Genomic DNA, 17,649 nt, shown 5'->3' on the forward strand with positions numbered 1-17,649 from the left:
ATTACTTCACACTAGAAAAGTTTTAATAAGGTGTTACAATTTTTTTCAGAAAGAAAATCTTTAACACAAAATATAATGAACTAGTTTACGATACTCATAAGCTAACTTGTGATTCTTATAGTCTAATTAGGTAATACTTCCTTACCCTGTGCGTAATCACAGTTAATTACAGTAATGAAGCCTACACCTTAATTAAGAATTCACTCAAGTACTGTTAACTAATGCCACCAGTATAACTAATACTTACGCTTTAAACAGTTTATTTGCATGAGCCTCAAGACTAAATTATAATCATCAGTAAAGTGGCCTTACTTATTTAATTCTTAGCTCTCAAAGGATATTTGCTGATTCTAAAATCTCATGCCAGAAATTAGCAAACACTATTATTCTGCTAATGAATCAAGATGTACACATTCCAAAAGAAAACTAAAATCTCTCAATAATCTTTCATTGTAGCTATCACAAGGCAAGATGAATAATTGTTTTCTATATGTGTATTATCTTTCCTTAGAAAAGAACCCACTTCTACCAGTTTTATATAAGTGCAGGGATTGGTAACTGTAAAATCTTACTAGGGACCTAATATTTGCAGGAGAATGAAGAAAACTAGAGGAGGAAAGATAAACAAGTAAAGGACAGATGTGGAAATAGAGGTGGGAAAAACGAAAGCCTTGAGTGAGAGCGAAAATAGTCCGTGTCACTGGTGAAGCTTTCCTGAACCTTTGGGCGAAGTCAGTGGCCTCTAAGCAACCTTTTGGCACAACACTACATTGTCCCAAAGAAAGTGAAGACCACAGGGGATCTCTTAGGGAGAGAGGGTGAGGGGGAAATGGTTTAGGAGCCTAGCAGCCTTTCTCCTTTCTTCCTCCTCTGTCCTAGCCATCATGCTCTGGGGTTGCCCATGAAGAGGATAGGGTGAAATTTTAGTTACCTTGACAAATATACAAATGTAAAAAAAATTTTTTTAACCAGATCATTGACCTCTAGATGATTGTAATAGCACTGTTAGGGTAATTCCAAATTTTGAGAAAACAGAGTTATTGTTTAAAAAGTCTTATAAGTGAGAATGTTATTTAGCCTATACAACCTAATTTCTACTTCTTTTTAACTTTGATTCTATTCTTTCTGGAGGCAAGAAAAACACCAACTGTGATTACATATATACCTTTTTAATCATGAAGAACATACTGGCAAACAACTACTAACGTTTATACAATAGTCTAGAGCTACGGTCCCCAAACCCCAGGCGTGACCCGGTACCAGTCCATGGCCTGTTAGGAAACAGGCTGCACATCACCACCCGAGCTCTGTACCTCACCCCCCCCAACCCCCAGTCCATGGAAAAATTGTCTTCCGTGAAACCAGTCACTAGTGCCAAAAAGGTTGGAGACTGCTGGTTTAGAGTTTACAAAGCATTTTTCACAAACCTAAAGTACTTTATCCCACTGGATTATGTCAAAGAACCAGAAGAAACTGCTGAAGCACACAGGTGAGCTGTTATTCTTTTATCATGCTGATTGCCTAGCAGCTCTATGTGAGCCTCTTGAGAATCCACATCCCAGAACTTGCCTCATTCTTGACCTGCTGTTTGTGTCTGCTCACCCTACTAGAGCAAGCTCCTTTGGAGCTGACACCAGATCTTACTCCTCTATTTATCTCAACTTTATTGAATTTGTAGTTTTAAGTTTTAGAATATTTAAAGAATTGGCTTTAAGTGGCACATATCTATATACTAACCCATGTCACATACTAAACTAACCTACATGTGATTGGCAATACAGTCACGTGTCGCTTAACAATGAGGATACATTCTGAGAAATGCATCGTTAGGTGATTTTGTTTTTGTGTGAACATCACAGCGTACTTATGCAAACCTAGATGGTATAGCCTACTGTATACCTCATCTACATGGTATGGCCTATTGCTCCTAGGCTATAAACCTGTACAGTGTGTTACTGTAGGCAACTGCAACACGGTGGTAAACCTATCTAAACACAGGAAAGGTACAGTAAAAATACAATCGTTATAATCTTATGGGTCCACTGTCATATGCAGTCCGTCATCGACTGAAACATCCTTACGCAGCACATGACTGAACTTTTACTTTGTCTATGCATTCTGATGGCTGCTGCGCTGACTTCATCAATGGCTGCTGCTAGTCACACTGCATGAGCCTTCCAGTGGCCACTCTGAAAACATGTGTGAGAAACACAGTCCCTGACATGCACAATGAATGCTAAACGAATGGTTTTCTTCTTTTAGCAATCAGATTTTTAACTGACTCTATTACTTTTCTCTACAGTCACAAGTGTCTTATCTGTAGTCAATTATAAATTATTTATTACACAATTTAAATATGTAATTTGAATATGCTTGAAGATTTGCAAGATAGTAAATTTTTTAAAATAACTTGTTCTGATTGTGAAAGCAAAAGCTATTCATTATAGAAAATATAGACAATATTAGTGTAAAAAAAGGATATTAAAAACAACCTGTCATTTAACTTATTGTCATTTCTGTTATCTTTTGGGGGGTGTAGGGTGTGTGTGTGTGTGTGCATGTCAGGGTAGAAGTTTTCTATAATTTAAATCACACTGTGTATATGCCACTACCCATTTCCCCCCTCACCTAATTTTATTTTGTGAGCATTTTTCCATGTGTCAGCAAAAACTAACTGTAAATGTCATGTTAAAGGCTGCATTACATCTTTGTTTCATCAATTCTAAGATGTACATTTTTTTTTGCACATTTCCCCTTCTCCAAAACTGGGATGTCTCTTGCTATCAATAGTCTTCTAATTACTTCAGCCAAGTGGCATTCCAATGTCATTGTGTGCAAATCACACACTGCCCCATTGGTAAGATAGAGAAAGTGACAGCATCAAAGCAACTCAGCTTCAAAGAACAATGGTATTATTCCATCTGATGAATATTTCTTTGGTTGACATTTAACCCCAGGATTGTTTTCCCTGGCCAGTGAGAATATCCTGGGGCTATTTTCTGCCATTCTTCGTGAGTAGGATATCTGTTTATAGAATATTAACAATATTCTGAATATTAGCTTACATATCCATGGGGGAAGTAGATTCCAAACCAAGATAGATATAAATGATTCTAGATTATCTGTGCTATTATTTTGCACCAAAGACATATAAATATAGAGCCTGCCTCTAGTTTTTGAAATGCAACGCAGAAATGGTGTAAATAATACCTGATACGATATACTTTCTGTTGTACATACAAGTAACACAGGCCACTTACCAGATTGGGATCATAGTAAGCTTCCTGAGTTGCTGGAATATTGTTTAGCTGAGTGATATTGGTAGGAAGCATTTTTGAGCAATTTATTAACATGTGTTCCAGGCCTGTCAAATCCTAACAAAGCAAAATAAAAAGATAAACCTGTTATGTGCATTATAATTAATGATTGTGGTTTTAAAAATAAAAATTTTATAAAATTCTCCAAAAATCAGTTAAATGCTATCTTCAAAGAGAGTTTGACTACATGAGTCTTAAGATAAAGCACCCTAAAAAGAGAAGAATGAGACAATGCAAATACAGAAATACTTCATCATCATCTCAAAGTAGAACACATCCTGGCTTGTGACAAACCCATTTTATACAAGGTGGTCCAGGGGATCAAAAGAAGGGATGCACTGTAGCTAGATTCATCTTGGCACCCTCCATTAGTGAGTTCCTACTCCTGGGACTAGAAGGTGCCATGATGGAGGGGCCTGTCTCAGAGCTCCAGTCAGCCATACCTGAAGCCCCAGAATGAACATGCCATAAGAAATGTATAGGTAGGTATGGTCTGGCTCTACTCCAAATAATACAAGATCAATCGCTACTGAAAACCTACAAAAAGCAATCTCATAAAATACAAACTTCAAATTTGGTTGTAATTCTGGCACTAAAAATGGACTAGTTACAAACACCCACATTAAATATCAAGAATTACTTTTATTTGCATTAATTTGAAATATGTAGGGGGGGAAAGACTTTGCTGGAATTAAGATTTTCATTTAAAATGTCACACAGTTTAGAATAAAACACCACAACACCTGCAAACTTAAAGGCAGGTCATGAATTCTGGTAGCCAGCGTTCGGATTTCTCTGTCAGACAAGACACCAGATTGGTCTGTATCAACTTCATCAAAGACTTGAGATATGTTCAGTGGCTGAACTGCACTCATGAGATAATAAAAATAAGAGAAGGCAAACTGCATATCCTCAGAATGGCGCACTTTGTGAAATGACGTCTTGTCAAATTCTTCAGGGAACCTGTCCAAATATAACGTATAATGAGCTCTGGATATTCAAAGTACGTATAGTATCTAACATTTATGGAGATAGATTTTTCCCTTTCCACTTAGACAACATTTTTAACATATTAGTCATCAAATATTAGAGCCATAAATTTAGCACAGCAAATATGCAAGTTTCAAGCAGCCTTTGCTCTGAACACATGCAAGCAACTCCAACCTAAGCAAGACTTACATATCTTGCAGTTCTTGCATAACGACTCGGTCAATCATGTGAGGCATGTGAGCGGGGACTTTCCGAGATGTGAATCCAAACTTGCTATTTAGAATTTTGTTTACATATCTGAGGGAATCTGCAAAAGTATCTTTTAGTTGTCTCCCAGTATGTTTGCTATCAGTAAAGTATGCCAATTGTTTCTTCAATGACTCTTCTTCCTGAAAAGAGAAGTCCACATAACCTGGTGTTAAGTTTAGTGGACAAAAGTACTTTGTTAAAAAGAGATAAAGGTACGGTTTTATATAATGTGGTAATAACTAGTCAGTAACTCTCTATGAGGGGCAAATGAAAGGCATGCTAACAGGTCATTTTAAGGATCTGAAGAGTAGGCCTAAACTGGACGTCATGCAAGTATCGCCAATGTTGGCTTGAGAACAACAGGTGTGCAATGGTGGTCTATTTATAGGACATTCTTCAAGGACTGGTCATCGATCATAAGATTTCAGAGCTGATTAAATGCAACAATTAAAAAATTTATTTATATAGAAATTTGACAGTACTTTCAATATCGAGTTATTTCTGCAGGTGACATCAAAGCAGCAAGTCCTTGAGTTTTGAACACAAGGACTAGAAACAAATTTGGTTTCATCGTATAATAGTATTATTATAAAATCAAAACCAGTAAGAGGCAGAATTAAATAGGCCAAGAAAACTGGCAAAGAATTCGAACATACTTTACAGAAGAGGAAGTACTTTTACTTCTCAAACTGCTAACAATGTAAAGAGATTGGTATTAACTGGTGTTGTTTAGCCTGTAGAGAAACGAGCACTCTTGTGTACTGTTTGTAGAAGTATGAAGTGGTGCAACATTTTAGGACACACTTAAAATTTATTCACCTCAGACCCATTAACCTAGTAATTCTACCTACAGAAATAAAAACCTACTCAAGTGTAACATAAGCACAAGAATATTTATTCCAACACTATTTGTATCACAAAACACTGGAAATAGCTTGCAGCTATTAAAAAGAACAATGGCACCAAAATGGGTTGTTTGCCCACACATTATTAAATCAAGAGGCAAATGCAGAAAAATATATGCACAGTGTAATTTCACTGTTACAAACCAGAAACTATATAGCTGGTATGTTTGCATACATATAGAAAAACACTGGACAGATACCCACAAACTAGGAAGAGTGATTTTCTAGAGGAGGGAGATTGAGGAAGGAAGAATATCTTTCCCCTTTTTTTTTAACTATATGTTTTTGAATTGTTTGCAATTTTTACCTATGGTGTTTTGTAAAAGAAATTTTTTATAAAAGGAAAGAAAGAAAAGTGAAAAAAGTGAGGAAATGAACATAAGCAAGAACTCTGTCCTCCACTCAGCAATAAGTAAATGCCTAATGTGCCAGGACAAGACATTTCCAAAAACACTGAGAAGAACAAGCTGTAGTTTCCCTTTACCCATTTTCCTCTCAGCCTACCACCCACTTGTGGCTGAGCTTCTTCACTACCCAGCCTAGACCACATGATTTTTCTTGGTCTGTCAACTCCCACCCCCTTCAAAGGTTAGCTCACGGGGCACTTCCTCATGGATGCCTTCCCCCAAACCTCCAGGAAGGGTTACGGAGTTCTCCCTCTGGACCCCTTACCCATACCGCAACAGAGACGTTTATCTCACTGCCCAATTATCTGCCCATACATTTGTCTTCCTTAATGGTCTTTGTGTCTTCACGAGCAGCAACTGTGTTTGAGTCATCCTGCATTCCCCAGTGGTTAGCACAGTGACAGCTCTTGGGAGATGTACAAATGAGACCATGGCACAGTGGAGGCCGTGGTACAGGGGAAGAGAAAAGAGTACTCCAACTTTGAGGCTTGGTTGACACTGACTTGCTCTTGTAATGTTGGGAAAGCTAATGAACTCCACTGAACCTCGGATTTTTTCAGCAGTAAAGCTGGAATGATACCAGATTTGATGTGCCAAGTAAAGACAAGATACCATCCTTGTTCTTCCACTTCCTTGGAATATGCTCCTGGCTAAATTCCTTACTTATTCACACTAGGGCTGTTTCCTAAACTGCAAATGGAGATAACAATACTAAATCCCTTCACATGGCATTTTTATTATTAGGGTTATTGTGTAAATTAAGTGAAACCATGGAAGAAAAGCACTTAGTTCAGTGACCGGCATAGGAAAGTGCTGACTAAGTGGTAGCTGTTTTTGTATTATCACTCACAAGGTTATTTATTTTTCCCGAGTGTAAGAAAGAATAAAGCTGGATGTAACTTACATCAAGAAGATCTTGGAAATACTTTTTTTTCTCCCATGGTAAAAAGCCCAGGTAACTTTCTGTGTAATGCTGCAGCTTTCTTCCAAGTAATACTTCATTAACACTTATGAGATTGTTAGCATTTTCTTCCATTGTGTTTTTCTCTTCTTCTTTCCCTGTGATTTTTTCTTTTGTCACATGGTTTTCCAGTGGAATGATCAGAGGTGAGAGTTTTTCTTTTGACACACTCCTACCTACTACTTTTTGGGTCTGACTTTCTGATATAAATCTTGCTTTGGTCCTCAAGTCTAGGGGTGGATTCTGACTTTGGTAGTGATCAGTCACTTTTATGGTCACTGCTGGAAAAGTTAACCTCCGTAATCTTTCAGATGCTCCTAAGCTGTTTGGCAAGCTGCTTTTGTGAACCCTTTTTTCTGGTGGGGCTGCCAAACTGTTATTTATTTCATCTGTTATTACAGCTTGATTTATTTTTATTTTAGCATCCTGTAAGTTCATCAAAACTGATCTCAGCAAGGCTGACTTGGACAAATTATATCCTCTTAAAGTGATGTCCCCTTGTTCCAGTTGCAAATCCAAGTGATTGAGACTCAACTGGGCCTCTTTTGGAAGGAGTGAAGTATTTACCAGGGGAATTTTCACCTCCTCTTGAAATCTACTTGTGTTAACATCATGTCTCTTGACCTTTGGGAAGCGTTTTTCTTCGGGAATATCCTCAAAAAGAACTTCGGCCTCTGGAAGAAGTGTTATGGGGCTAGCCAAATTTTCGTAAGCCTTCTGGATCGTAGAATTCAGTTTTGGTCCCTCCCTTGTATCTACTTCTACTGTTATCTGGATTTTGAACTCTTCATCATTTGTATTTTGAAAGGTGATATTGAAGTGTATTGTGGTTGCATTCATTCCACTGTGCATTATGAGGTGGATGGTTTTCCACTTGTTGGCAATAGAAGCGTGTCGAATTATTGGATTGTCACTGTAGGCACCTTCAACTCCTCTTTTTGCTATTTCTGCAAAGCTGAAATAAGGCAGGTATTCACCTTTTGGAATAATATAGTGAGTCTGGTTTGGGAGAAGAGTTACTTTATATAATTCATGAAAATGATCTAGAGGAAAAAAAACACAAACAATTTTTTAAATACTAGGCATTTTTCCTCCTTTTTCTTAAATTCTTTGAATCTGAGATTTCACTAAGAGTGACTTAATTAATTTCAAAATAATCAGAAATTCTAATATAATGGCTACTGGTATAGGATTCATTTTACTATCTAAGAAAGTTACAATAATTAACACGAAATGTTGACCCTGACTCACTATAAGAGATAAGGCACAATTCTTTTTTTTTGGGGGGGACAAGAGTCTCACTCTCTTGCCTGGGCTAGAGTGTCGTGGCGTCAGGCTAACTCACAGCAACCTCAATCTCCTGGGCTCAAGCGATCCTCCCGCCTCAGCCTCCCAGGTAGCTGGGACTACAGGCACACGCCACCATGCCCGGCTAATTTTTTCTATTTTTAGTTGTTTGGCCAATTTCTTTCTATTTTTAGTAGAGATGGGGTCTCGCTCTTGCTCAGGCTGGTCTCGAACTCCTGAGCTCAAACGATCCACCCACCTCGGCCTCCCAGAGTGCTAGGATTACAGGCGTGAGCCACCACGCCCGGCTAAGGGCACAATTCTTAACAATAAATTTCAGTTAACAATTTCCATCTCTTTTTTTTGTCCATTTGAAGAAAAAACAACTTCCATTAATAAATTATCAACAAAATCCAATATTTGAACTGTTCTTATTTAATGAATTACTGATCTCCTTTTATTGTTTCCAAATTAAACCTTCATCACATATTTTCAGCTAAGGTAAATCTGCTTAGTCCAAAAAAAACCAGACTGGAGCAATAACAGAAAAAGATGAATCTTTACTGTCTACTATTTTCTAAAGATCTGTATCCTTCTCTTACTTTCAATTTACAATTAGTTTGGATACAAGGCTGGAAAAAGGATACACTAAGAATAATTACTTTAAATCACCACCACCACCCAAAACTCTCTCTACTTGTCAAGGATTTTTATCCTCTTATTCTTAATATATTTGTAAGGCAATAAATATACCTTGCCCACAGTCGCCAGCATCAAACCCACAGGACAAAACATTGCAGGCTTGGTCACAGAACTTATCAGCGAGCCAGGAGTTTGCACATCCTTGATTACAGTAAGAGACACCATTTATTCCTCCACCAAAGTGCCAGGGCTGTCCGACTCCAATACTCCCAGTACCCCCGCCTCCTGCAATAAAGCGACTCCCTCCACTGTTACCTGTAGGGGGACGGAAAGGAAGACAGACTCTTGTGATACTTATAATTCTGAAAAAAAGATAGTTTCTTATTTCTTACTAATGTTTTCAAGACTGATGCATGAATTTCAGTCAGAAAAGGTTCACCAGTCTTTAGTAGAAAATTTCACGTATCTTAAGAAGAAAATAAACTGAAAAGGGAGCATCGCTTTGCAGGGGTGGGATGACCAGGCCTTGGTACCTCGTAGCTGTGGAACCTACAAGTACAGGCCTCAAATTTGCTTGGCGGGGGTGGGGGACATGTGCAGACGGGTATGAAAGAACAGGGAAACAGTAAGAGATTATTCTGAAAAACATGACTGTCAGAATTACCAAAAACATGTCTGAACATGGATATTGACCTGTTGTTATCAAACTAATATTCTACCAGGAGCTGACTTCTCTGGTCTGCACAGACCTACTTTGTATATCTGCATTCTCTCCATGCAACTGCTTGTATTTTTTAAAAGTGGATCTGACAGATCAGACTGAAACACAACTCAAAGCTTTGTTTCCTCCAATATTCAACATTTCCAAATCCATTTCCTCATATGGAACATAGGGATAACATTTGTGCAAATTCTCTCTCTCTCTCTCCCCCTCTCTGATGACCAAGAAATTGAAGTGGATAATAGATAACACACTATGAATTTAATGCTTTATAAACTGAAAGCAAATGTAAAAAATTGCTACTATCAACAAGTCCAAATGCAAGTATGTTAAGAAAGGGAGAAGAACTGCTGAGGAGATGAGACATTTATTTCTCTTGCATCTCTTTAGGTACTCTGTGACCTAGCGTGATCTGCTACTGAAAACTATCAGCCACGAGCTCCTAATAAGAACCAGTTAGATTTGTACCCACTGAAATACAGAGAAAAACAAAAAAAATAACCAGTAAGAGCGATTCTGGCTCTTGAGTTTAAATGACTAAGCATATTCCAGATTTTCACATTTTAAAAAACAAGAAAATGCATTTTCAAGTGCAGGGCCAACATAAAATGCCTTCAACAATGGATAATATGAATAAACTGGGTCACAAAGAAACTCCAACCACCACCTCCAAAGAGTCTATGGATTACTTACTGTTTCAATACATGAAGAATGTTTATATCTGTAACACATGTTCGACGATGATTTAAGAATAAAAAAAACTCCATAAACATAAACGAATTACATTTAACACATCCTTACCAGAGCAATCACCACCATCCCAATCACAGGCTGAATTATTACAAGCCTTGTCACAATAGCCATCTTTAATCCAGGAACCCGGGCAGCCCTCGGCACAGTTTGGCACAGGCCACGTCAAATAAACCTACAATAAACCAAAGAGAAAATACAGTGATTTCTGGTTTCTAACACTTTTTATTATTGAATTAGGATTCCTTTTGTAAAAACAAACAAAAAACTAGAAAGGTTAAACTTTTCCAAGGGCTGACATTCATATTTGCTCCAAATTTGCCTAGTAATTGTTTTTTAGATCCCACTGTGTTGACAGTTCTTACTGAGCATATTTACTCCTTTCCATTACTCAAGGAAAGCAGACAAGGACTCAACTCATAGATTAGTCTCTCACACCATGAGCTTATAATTTTCTTTGAAATAAAGCAACAACATGTCAGACTTAACCAGAAGCACAAAAGCATGTCAAAGCAGGTGGCAAGTAGGCACAGACACTGCTTTCCTGTGATAACTATCAGTAACTCGTAAGTATATTTATGCATAGTCTTGTCTCAAGGCTGAGAAGCAGCAGATGAATTCTTAACATCCTCCTCTACCTCCATGCATAAAGCCCTGTGATAAATAATCAGTGCAGCATTCTCAGCTGAGTACTCACCTGCTCTCAAAATGAGCGATAGAGTACGTGGTTACTTTTTCAATTAAAAGCATTTTAAAAACACTCCTCTTTCAAAGTCTCTCTGCCTTTGCATGTTCCACCTACTTGGAATGTCTTTCTTCACCTAAACCAACTCCTACTTGTTCTTCACAACACATGTCAATTCAGACAGGTGTCCTCCCCATCTCGTCTGTTTGATTTAAACATGCTCATGTGCCTGTGCTTACACTCCTCAGCGCCAGGGCACACCTGTCAGCAGAAGAGGCACTGTACACAGCCATTGATTTTGTGTTTGACCCGTTAAGCCACAAGCTCAACTTTGCAGCCCTACAATCTAACAAAGAGGAGACAAGTGAATAGGGGAACAGGAGAATGAGCCCTATAATCACTTAAAGTTATGGGGTTTTATAATCTATAAGCTTACGGTGATAAGTCTCTTAATCTGTCACCAAATCTTTCTAACAACACTGCTGGGTTCTTTGTTTTTTTTTTTTTTTTTTTTTTTTTTTTGAGACAGAGTCTCACTCTCTTGCCCAGGCTAGAGTGCCACGGCGTCAGCCTAGCTCACAGCAACCTCAAACTTCTGGGCTCAAGCGATCCTTCTGCCTCAGCCTCGCAGGTAGCTGGGACTACAGGCACGCGCCACCATGCCCGGCTAATTTTTTCTATTTTTAGTTGTTTGGCCAATTTCTTTCTATTTTTAGTAGAGACGGGGTCTCGCTCTTGCTCGGGCTGGTCTCGAATTCCTGAGCTCAAGCAATCCACCTGCCTTGGCCTCCCAGAGTGCTAGGATTACAAGCGTCAGCCACCGTGCCTGGCCGGTTCTTTGTATTTTCCCCACTACACAGACAGATAACACAGAGGTCAAGTTACTGCCCAGGGTCATCCTGAACAGTTCGCTCCAGCATCTGTGCTCTTAACGACTTTTCCACCCTGCCTCTCCACAAAGCCAGAGTGTGATGGGCTGCCTTAAATGAAATTTCATCCATACCTTTTGGCACGAGTTTGAGCTAACTTTCTATTTTGGTCATTTTGCTGACATTCTAATCATGATTTTGTGTTTCATAGTGATTTTATTTTTCTGCTGTTATAGTAGAAAATTTAGAGAGTCAGGGGAAAAGACTGGGTTCTAGGTGTCTGAGAATGCAGGGAAGCAAATTTCCTACTGTAGTTTTCTTACTCCTTAATTGTTGACCCTCCTGAGCTTAGCATTCAAAAATGCTTACTTGATCATATTTGAGTATAGTAGTATATGCACTGATTTCCTAAGTGACTTCCATGCTAAGCATCCCCGCCTCTGAGGCACTCACCTTCTGACCTTTGGAGTGACTGTAAAAATCATCTGGCCAAACATCCTTCCCAAACATGACATCATCGTTTAGGTAAATAAACTTCTGGGACAGCCCTTCAATGCGATGAATGTGACTTTCAATAGCAGGTGAACTAAAGGTAGGCAAATGGCTCAAATTTCGAAAAACATCCTGTTAACAATGACAACAAAAGAAAAAACCAAGAGAAAGTGAATGAATGAGAGAATGAGAGTTGTTTTGATTTGGTTGGACTGGGTTTTTGGAAGGAAGGAAGAGCAGGATATAGAAGAGAGTTAAGGAAAGCTGGAAGTGGAGGTCAGAAGGGTAAGGGGAATGAAATTATGGAGATCCCTGTACCACATTAAAAGACAAAAACAGGAAACCACAGCCTTGTGATATTCATGTACCTGATGTGTTACTATTGTCACTCGAGGATTGTCAAGGTTCAGCCAGGATGGAATCTGCCCATTGGTGACAATGAAAATATTCCGAACCCAGGGTGCATGCCTCTCAATAGATCGCAGTGAGTATCTCAGCTCTTCATTATCTTCAAAACGACTGGCAGAAATGTCTTCATCCTGCTTAGACTGAGGAAAAGCACTTGGCACATAAAGATGTGAAATTCCCCTTAAGTGATATCTCCTCGTTTCTCCACCCTGTCTGCTGTCAGGGTGCTCTGGCAGATTTTTAAAGGCGGAGTCCTAGTTTTAAACATCACAAAAAATGCAAAGGATTCTTTATATTTAAAAAAAAAAAACAAACAGGCTGGGTGCAGTGGCTTGCACCTGTAATCCTACCACTTTGGGAGGCTGAGGTGGGATGATTGCTTGAGGCCAGGAGTTCCAGACCAGCCTGAGCAACATAGTGAGACCCCATTTCTACAAAAATAGAAAAATTAGCTGGGCATGGTAGCACATGTCTATAGTCCCAGCTACCCAGGAAGGTGAGGCAGGAGGATCGCTTGAACCCAGGAGTTGGAGGTTGCAGAGTAAGCTATGATAACACCACTGCACTCCACCCTGGGAAATAGAGTGAGACCCTGTCTCAAAAAAAAAAAAAAAGGTAAGCAAAAAAATAAAATTAAATAACAAAAAACTCAAAGATACAGCATTTCTTTAACACATTTATAGAAAGGTTCTTGGATCTGATTCTAGGTTACGTCAACTAATATTAAATCAGTGGCAGTGACTGGAAAACAAGAAAAGTTCCCTTCAGCTCATCTCTCTATAAGTCCTCTTCCTTTCTCCTAATATAATGACATAAATTTTTAACATTCTAAAGCCTTGGTTTGAATTGTAAAAGAATCTGTGTCCCTTACCTGGCTGATGGCACTCAGATCCCATAATAAATACGCAGGACTTATGGTCAGTTCTTTTCCATCGATGGTCATGTTCTTCTTAGTTTGTTTATTCAGTTCTTGGAAATCCTTGGGGTTATTCAATTTCAGAAGTGCTACACTGGCCTCTGAATACAACTGCAACTATCAAATAACAAGAGAGTTACAAATAAAAAAATTGAACCTCAAGGAAGAGGCACGTTTAAATTTCCGGTATGATCTTTAATCTTGAAATGGCAGGACAGCATCACCAAAAAAAAAAGACCTAAACAAGCTAGATGCATTTCCCAGATGAATGCAGCAGACCAGCTGTTTAAAAACAAGGAGGAGTGATGGGGGTGGTAGCAAATGGGATACCTTAGGCCCCATCTGAAATCTGCAGCTACTACTTAATGCTGCCAAGTGCTGTCAGATCTCCTGAGAGGCCAGAATCCCCAACTGTTATATGAAACTTCCCTAGTTTTTCAACGCTGGCTCAAATGTTTTTGGTTGCTTTGTATTCAAACTAAAGACATCTACTGGCCAATAGTTTTGTAACTTTTGTTCTAGAATATTACCAATCTGCCTATATTGGGCAAAAAATCTGCAATGTAACTTTGTTGGAAGTGGTGACAAGCACATCTGCTAGTGGGGTATCTGAACAGCTTTTGTGCCAAAAGCCTAGGAGGAGTATCTTGGGCAGAGCTGCCTGAAGTACTTCCATGGGAAAACTACCTTTGGGGCAAAACTTTCGTGGCAATCAAAATCTAAGAGGGAACATCATAAACATCAACAAGTTTTACAAACAAGCTTCTCTACCCCTACTGGAGTCCACATCATTCTCTATCTGTTTTATGTTCTGACTCTGTACCACACAACTTCCTATGAAAAGAGGTTTTCAGAGCTCAAGGGGAAAGGACTAAAAACCATGAATCTAGGACAACAGAATCTCTCTGCTGAATTAGTTCTTCTAAACGGAACTTATGGCCTTCTTTCTTAATCCACAAAACAGAAGCAAACAAATTATGAGCTTACTCTGAGCTCTTATATTTGCTACATGACTATACAAAACTCATTTTCTAAGCAGTTTCCTGAGCTTATTTAGGCCAACACACTAGAGGTTAGAGTTAGAAATTTCATTTCTATCTTTTTCCCTTTTTATTATGCAGGCCATTAACACAGGTCTTATCACAAATTGTGAATAGGTATATGTGTGTGCACATGCATATGTGTGTACTGTCTTCCTGATTCTACTTCCTTTTACCTTGACAGTGCCTGGCATATGTTAAGCACTCACTAAAAGTCAGCTCTCACCGCTGTCACCATCCTGCCTCTCAGTGTGTGTGCTGGGTGTTGGGAAATGGCCACGCAGAATGAATAGTAGGCTACCTGGGTACCTTCCTACCCCTAGCATCCCCTGCCCCTTCCCTCCCTCTTCTAGTGGCTACCAAAGCATCTTTGAGGGCTCCCTGCAGTGGAAAAAATCACTACTACAGAAGAAATAAATATAGTAATTTAATATTCTAATTTAATTTTAAATTTTATTGGGAAAATACCTTTATCCTAATCTCTTCTATTCAAATTGCTTTTATTCTGAAAAACTATTTTGAAATTTCACAGACTTTTTAAAAGTTCATGGATTCTTAACATTATTTAAAATAAATTTAAAACCTAGATAAGGATCTGAAACTAATATATTCCTGAGATGTACAGCACATCTGAACTTGATCCTTGATTTCCAACTCATAGCAAAGGTCAGTTATTGTTGGAAATTGATTTATGCCAGCATTTTTTGTTTTGTTTTTTTTTTCCCCAGGTACTGTTCATTAGGGAAAATCAATCTCATAGAGGCTGTACATAAAACACATGCTAAAGGTGCAGCATATTAAAGTCAAAAACCAATGAAGCTGAACTGCCCTAACACATTTATATTCTAACTTGATAATATAAATAACATTTTCCCTGCAATTTCTATCCCTGACTGAGTATATACTATGTGCCAGACATTGCCCTTGGTGGTTAGTAAGTGCTGGAGCTGAAGATTCAAACTCAGATAGACATAACTCCCAAACCTGAGTATGGTCATTCATTTATGCTTTGTTGGTATTATAGGGCTGGTGCGTGAGATGCACTGAGATGGATGATAACTACTCTACAACCCCAGCCGGCAGACAGCTGCTCAGACACTCACTAGCACAGCATGGTGGGTGCTACTGGAACTGTAAGAGAGGTAGGAAGCTGACTACCTGGGTGGGTGGTCAGGGAAGACTTGCTGGAGGAGGTGCTGGCTGAGCTCTAGGAGTAAGAACCTGGCTGTTCTAATGTCAAAGGAAGCAACATTCTTGGCTCCATTTACAAAAGTCGTTTAAGACATTGACAACCAGGGTCAGAGTGAGGAAATTACCAAAAGTGGCTGGAGAGCAAAGCAGGGCCAGGCTCTGGGTCTTGTGTGCCACTTTTTACTGCATGCCCCTACTGACAGGTTCCCAGGCTATCATGTAAAAGCCTATTTAACTACAACTAAAAGGCCAAGGGCTTCCGTTTTAAGACAAAGAAAACAAAACAAAATACAATCTTGTTCCAATACTAGCCATTAAGGTATGAAGAAAAAATTTTTTTAAAAAAGGAAAAATAATTTTCCTCTGTTATCCTCCTGATAACAGAGGAAAAGAAAATTACAAAAGAGAAAGTAGATTAAGAATTTTAGAAATCGTAAAAGGGGCTTCATGGTTCTAACAAAAGATTTAGAGATTCACAGCATTCTTTTCATTTCATAACTTGCATTGGATCTCTCTTTGATAAAAAGGTACATCGCTTAAACTATTCTTATATTAGCAGCCTTGCCTAGGGCTGGTTTCTAATTATATATCTGTTAAAAAGCAGGAAGCGGTTTTTCTACAGTAACTATACAATAATTGAGAGAGAGATGAAAAGGCAGGCGTATAAGGGAATATTCATATGTATGGGAAAGATTTTCTCCCACGGTAATCAACCAAGTTGTGAGTGGTGAAAAGGGTGGGGAAGTACCCTCCACTAGCCACTAGGTGACAGCCCAATCCTGGACATCTATTCCTCTCACCAGAGACAGACAGGGGGTGGTAAGGAACGGTGGTTGTAGTTTGTGCCTAAGGCTAGAACTCTTAGCTTGGGCAATTGTGGGCAACTGCCTCCATATATAGTGTCTTACTTTAAATTATAAGTTTATTTAAATTCTTTAAATTACACGTTTCTTAAAGAGAGAACAACCTCTACACCTACCCACCACAGACCCACAATGGACATGTAGCATGACTGAGAAATAAAGCTTTTTTTTCTTAGCCATTGAGATTTCAGGATGATTGTTACTGTAGCATTATCTGGAATCACGTGATTGATACACCCATGTGGTACTATGAGGCCAGGGAAGACAGACGGAGAACAGAATGGTGGTCAAAGCCAGGCCTTGGATAACCTCTGACTGAGCACTTGACAGATGAATTTGAGTCAGTGAAGGACAATATAGATGACAGTCAGGAGAAGCAGGGCTATAGAAACCAAGAGGAAAAATGTTACTTAACTTTTAAATGGTAATTCTGGTATATTTTCAAAGATAGATAACAGACATACACCAAAATTAAAGGACAAGAAACGCGGAGGGGTTGGTAATTAGCAGGTCAGTGGAGACTAATTTCGATAGAGCAATAGACATGGAAACCAGATTTCAAGCACTTGACACTGCACAGTTAGACTTCTGGTTGTACATATGTGTACATACACACACACACACACACACACACACACACACACACACACAGTCTGTCCAGAAAGTATCCAGCCACGTAATATGAAAAATAGAGACATTTATTGAAGAAGATACAAGATACAAGAAACACTGTACATAGGACAATGATGCCTCCTCCCTCAGTCCCCTTCAAAGTAGACACCTTGGGACCTCACGCAGTTCTCCCAGTGTCTCTTAACCTAACCCGTACACGTTCAACATTCCCAGGTGTTCTGCTTGTTGCAGGCCTTCCAGAACGTGGCACAATTTCAACAGATACTCGACCGTGTTTGAAGAGTTTCCGCCACACTTTTATTTGTGCTACACTCATTGCCTCA

At 38.9% G+C, this 17,649-nt stretch overlaps 1 protein-coding gene across 1 annotated transcript in view; it reads right to left on the reverse strand.

Moving 5' to 3' along the window:
- GNPTAB (N-acetylglucosamine-1-phosphate transferase, alpha and beta subunits) overlaps positions 1 to 17,649 on the reverse strand; it is a 74,855-nt gene that overhangs the window by 13,716 nt on the left and 43,490 nt on the right. The window contains exons 8-16 of the mRNA XM_012650273.1: positions 13,555 to 13,716; positions 12,644 to 12,823; positions 12,237 to 12,407; positions 10,281 to 10,404; positions 8,870 to 9,073; positions 6,773 to 7,872; positions 4,497 to 4,696; positions 4,061 to 4,280; positions 3,261 to 3,374 (exon numbers count right to left, since the gene is read on the reverse strand). Of these exons, the coding sequence (XP_012505727.1) occupies positions 3,261 to 3,374; positions 4,061 to 4,280; positions 4,497 to 4,696; positions 6,773 to 7,872; positions 8,870 to 9,073; positions 10,281 to 10,404; positions 12,237 to 12,407; positions 12,644 to 12,823; positions 13,555 to 13,716 (2,475 nt within the window). The remainder of the gene's footprint in view (positions 1 to 3,260; positions 3,375 to 4,060; positions 4,281 to 4,496; positions 4,697 to 6,772; positions 7,873 to 8,869; positions 9,074 to 10,280; positions 10,405 to 12,236; positions 12,408 to 12,643; positions 12,824 to 13,554; positions 13,717 to 17,649) is intronic.

This window comes from Propithecus coquereli, unplaced genomic scaffold (assembly GCF_000956105.1).
Source record: "Propithecus coquereli isolate 6110/MARCELLA unplaced genomic scaffold, Pcoq_1.0 Scaffold316, whole genome shotgun sequence".
NCBI classification, from domain to species: Eukaryota; Metazoa; Chordata; class Mammalia; order Primates; family Indriidae; genus Propithecus; species Propithecus coquereli.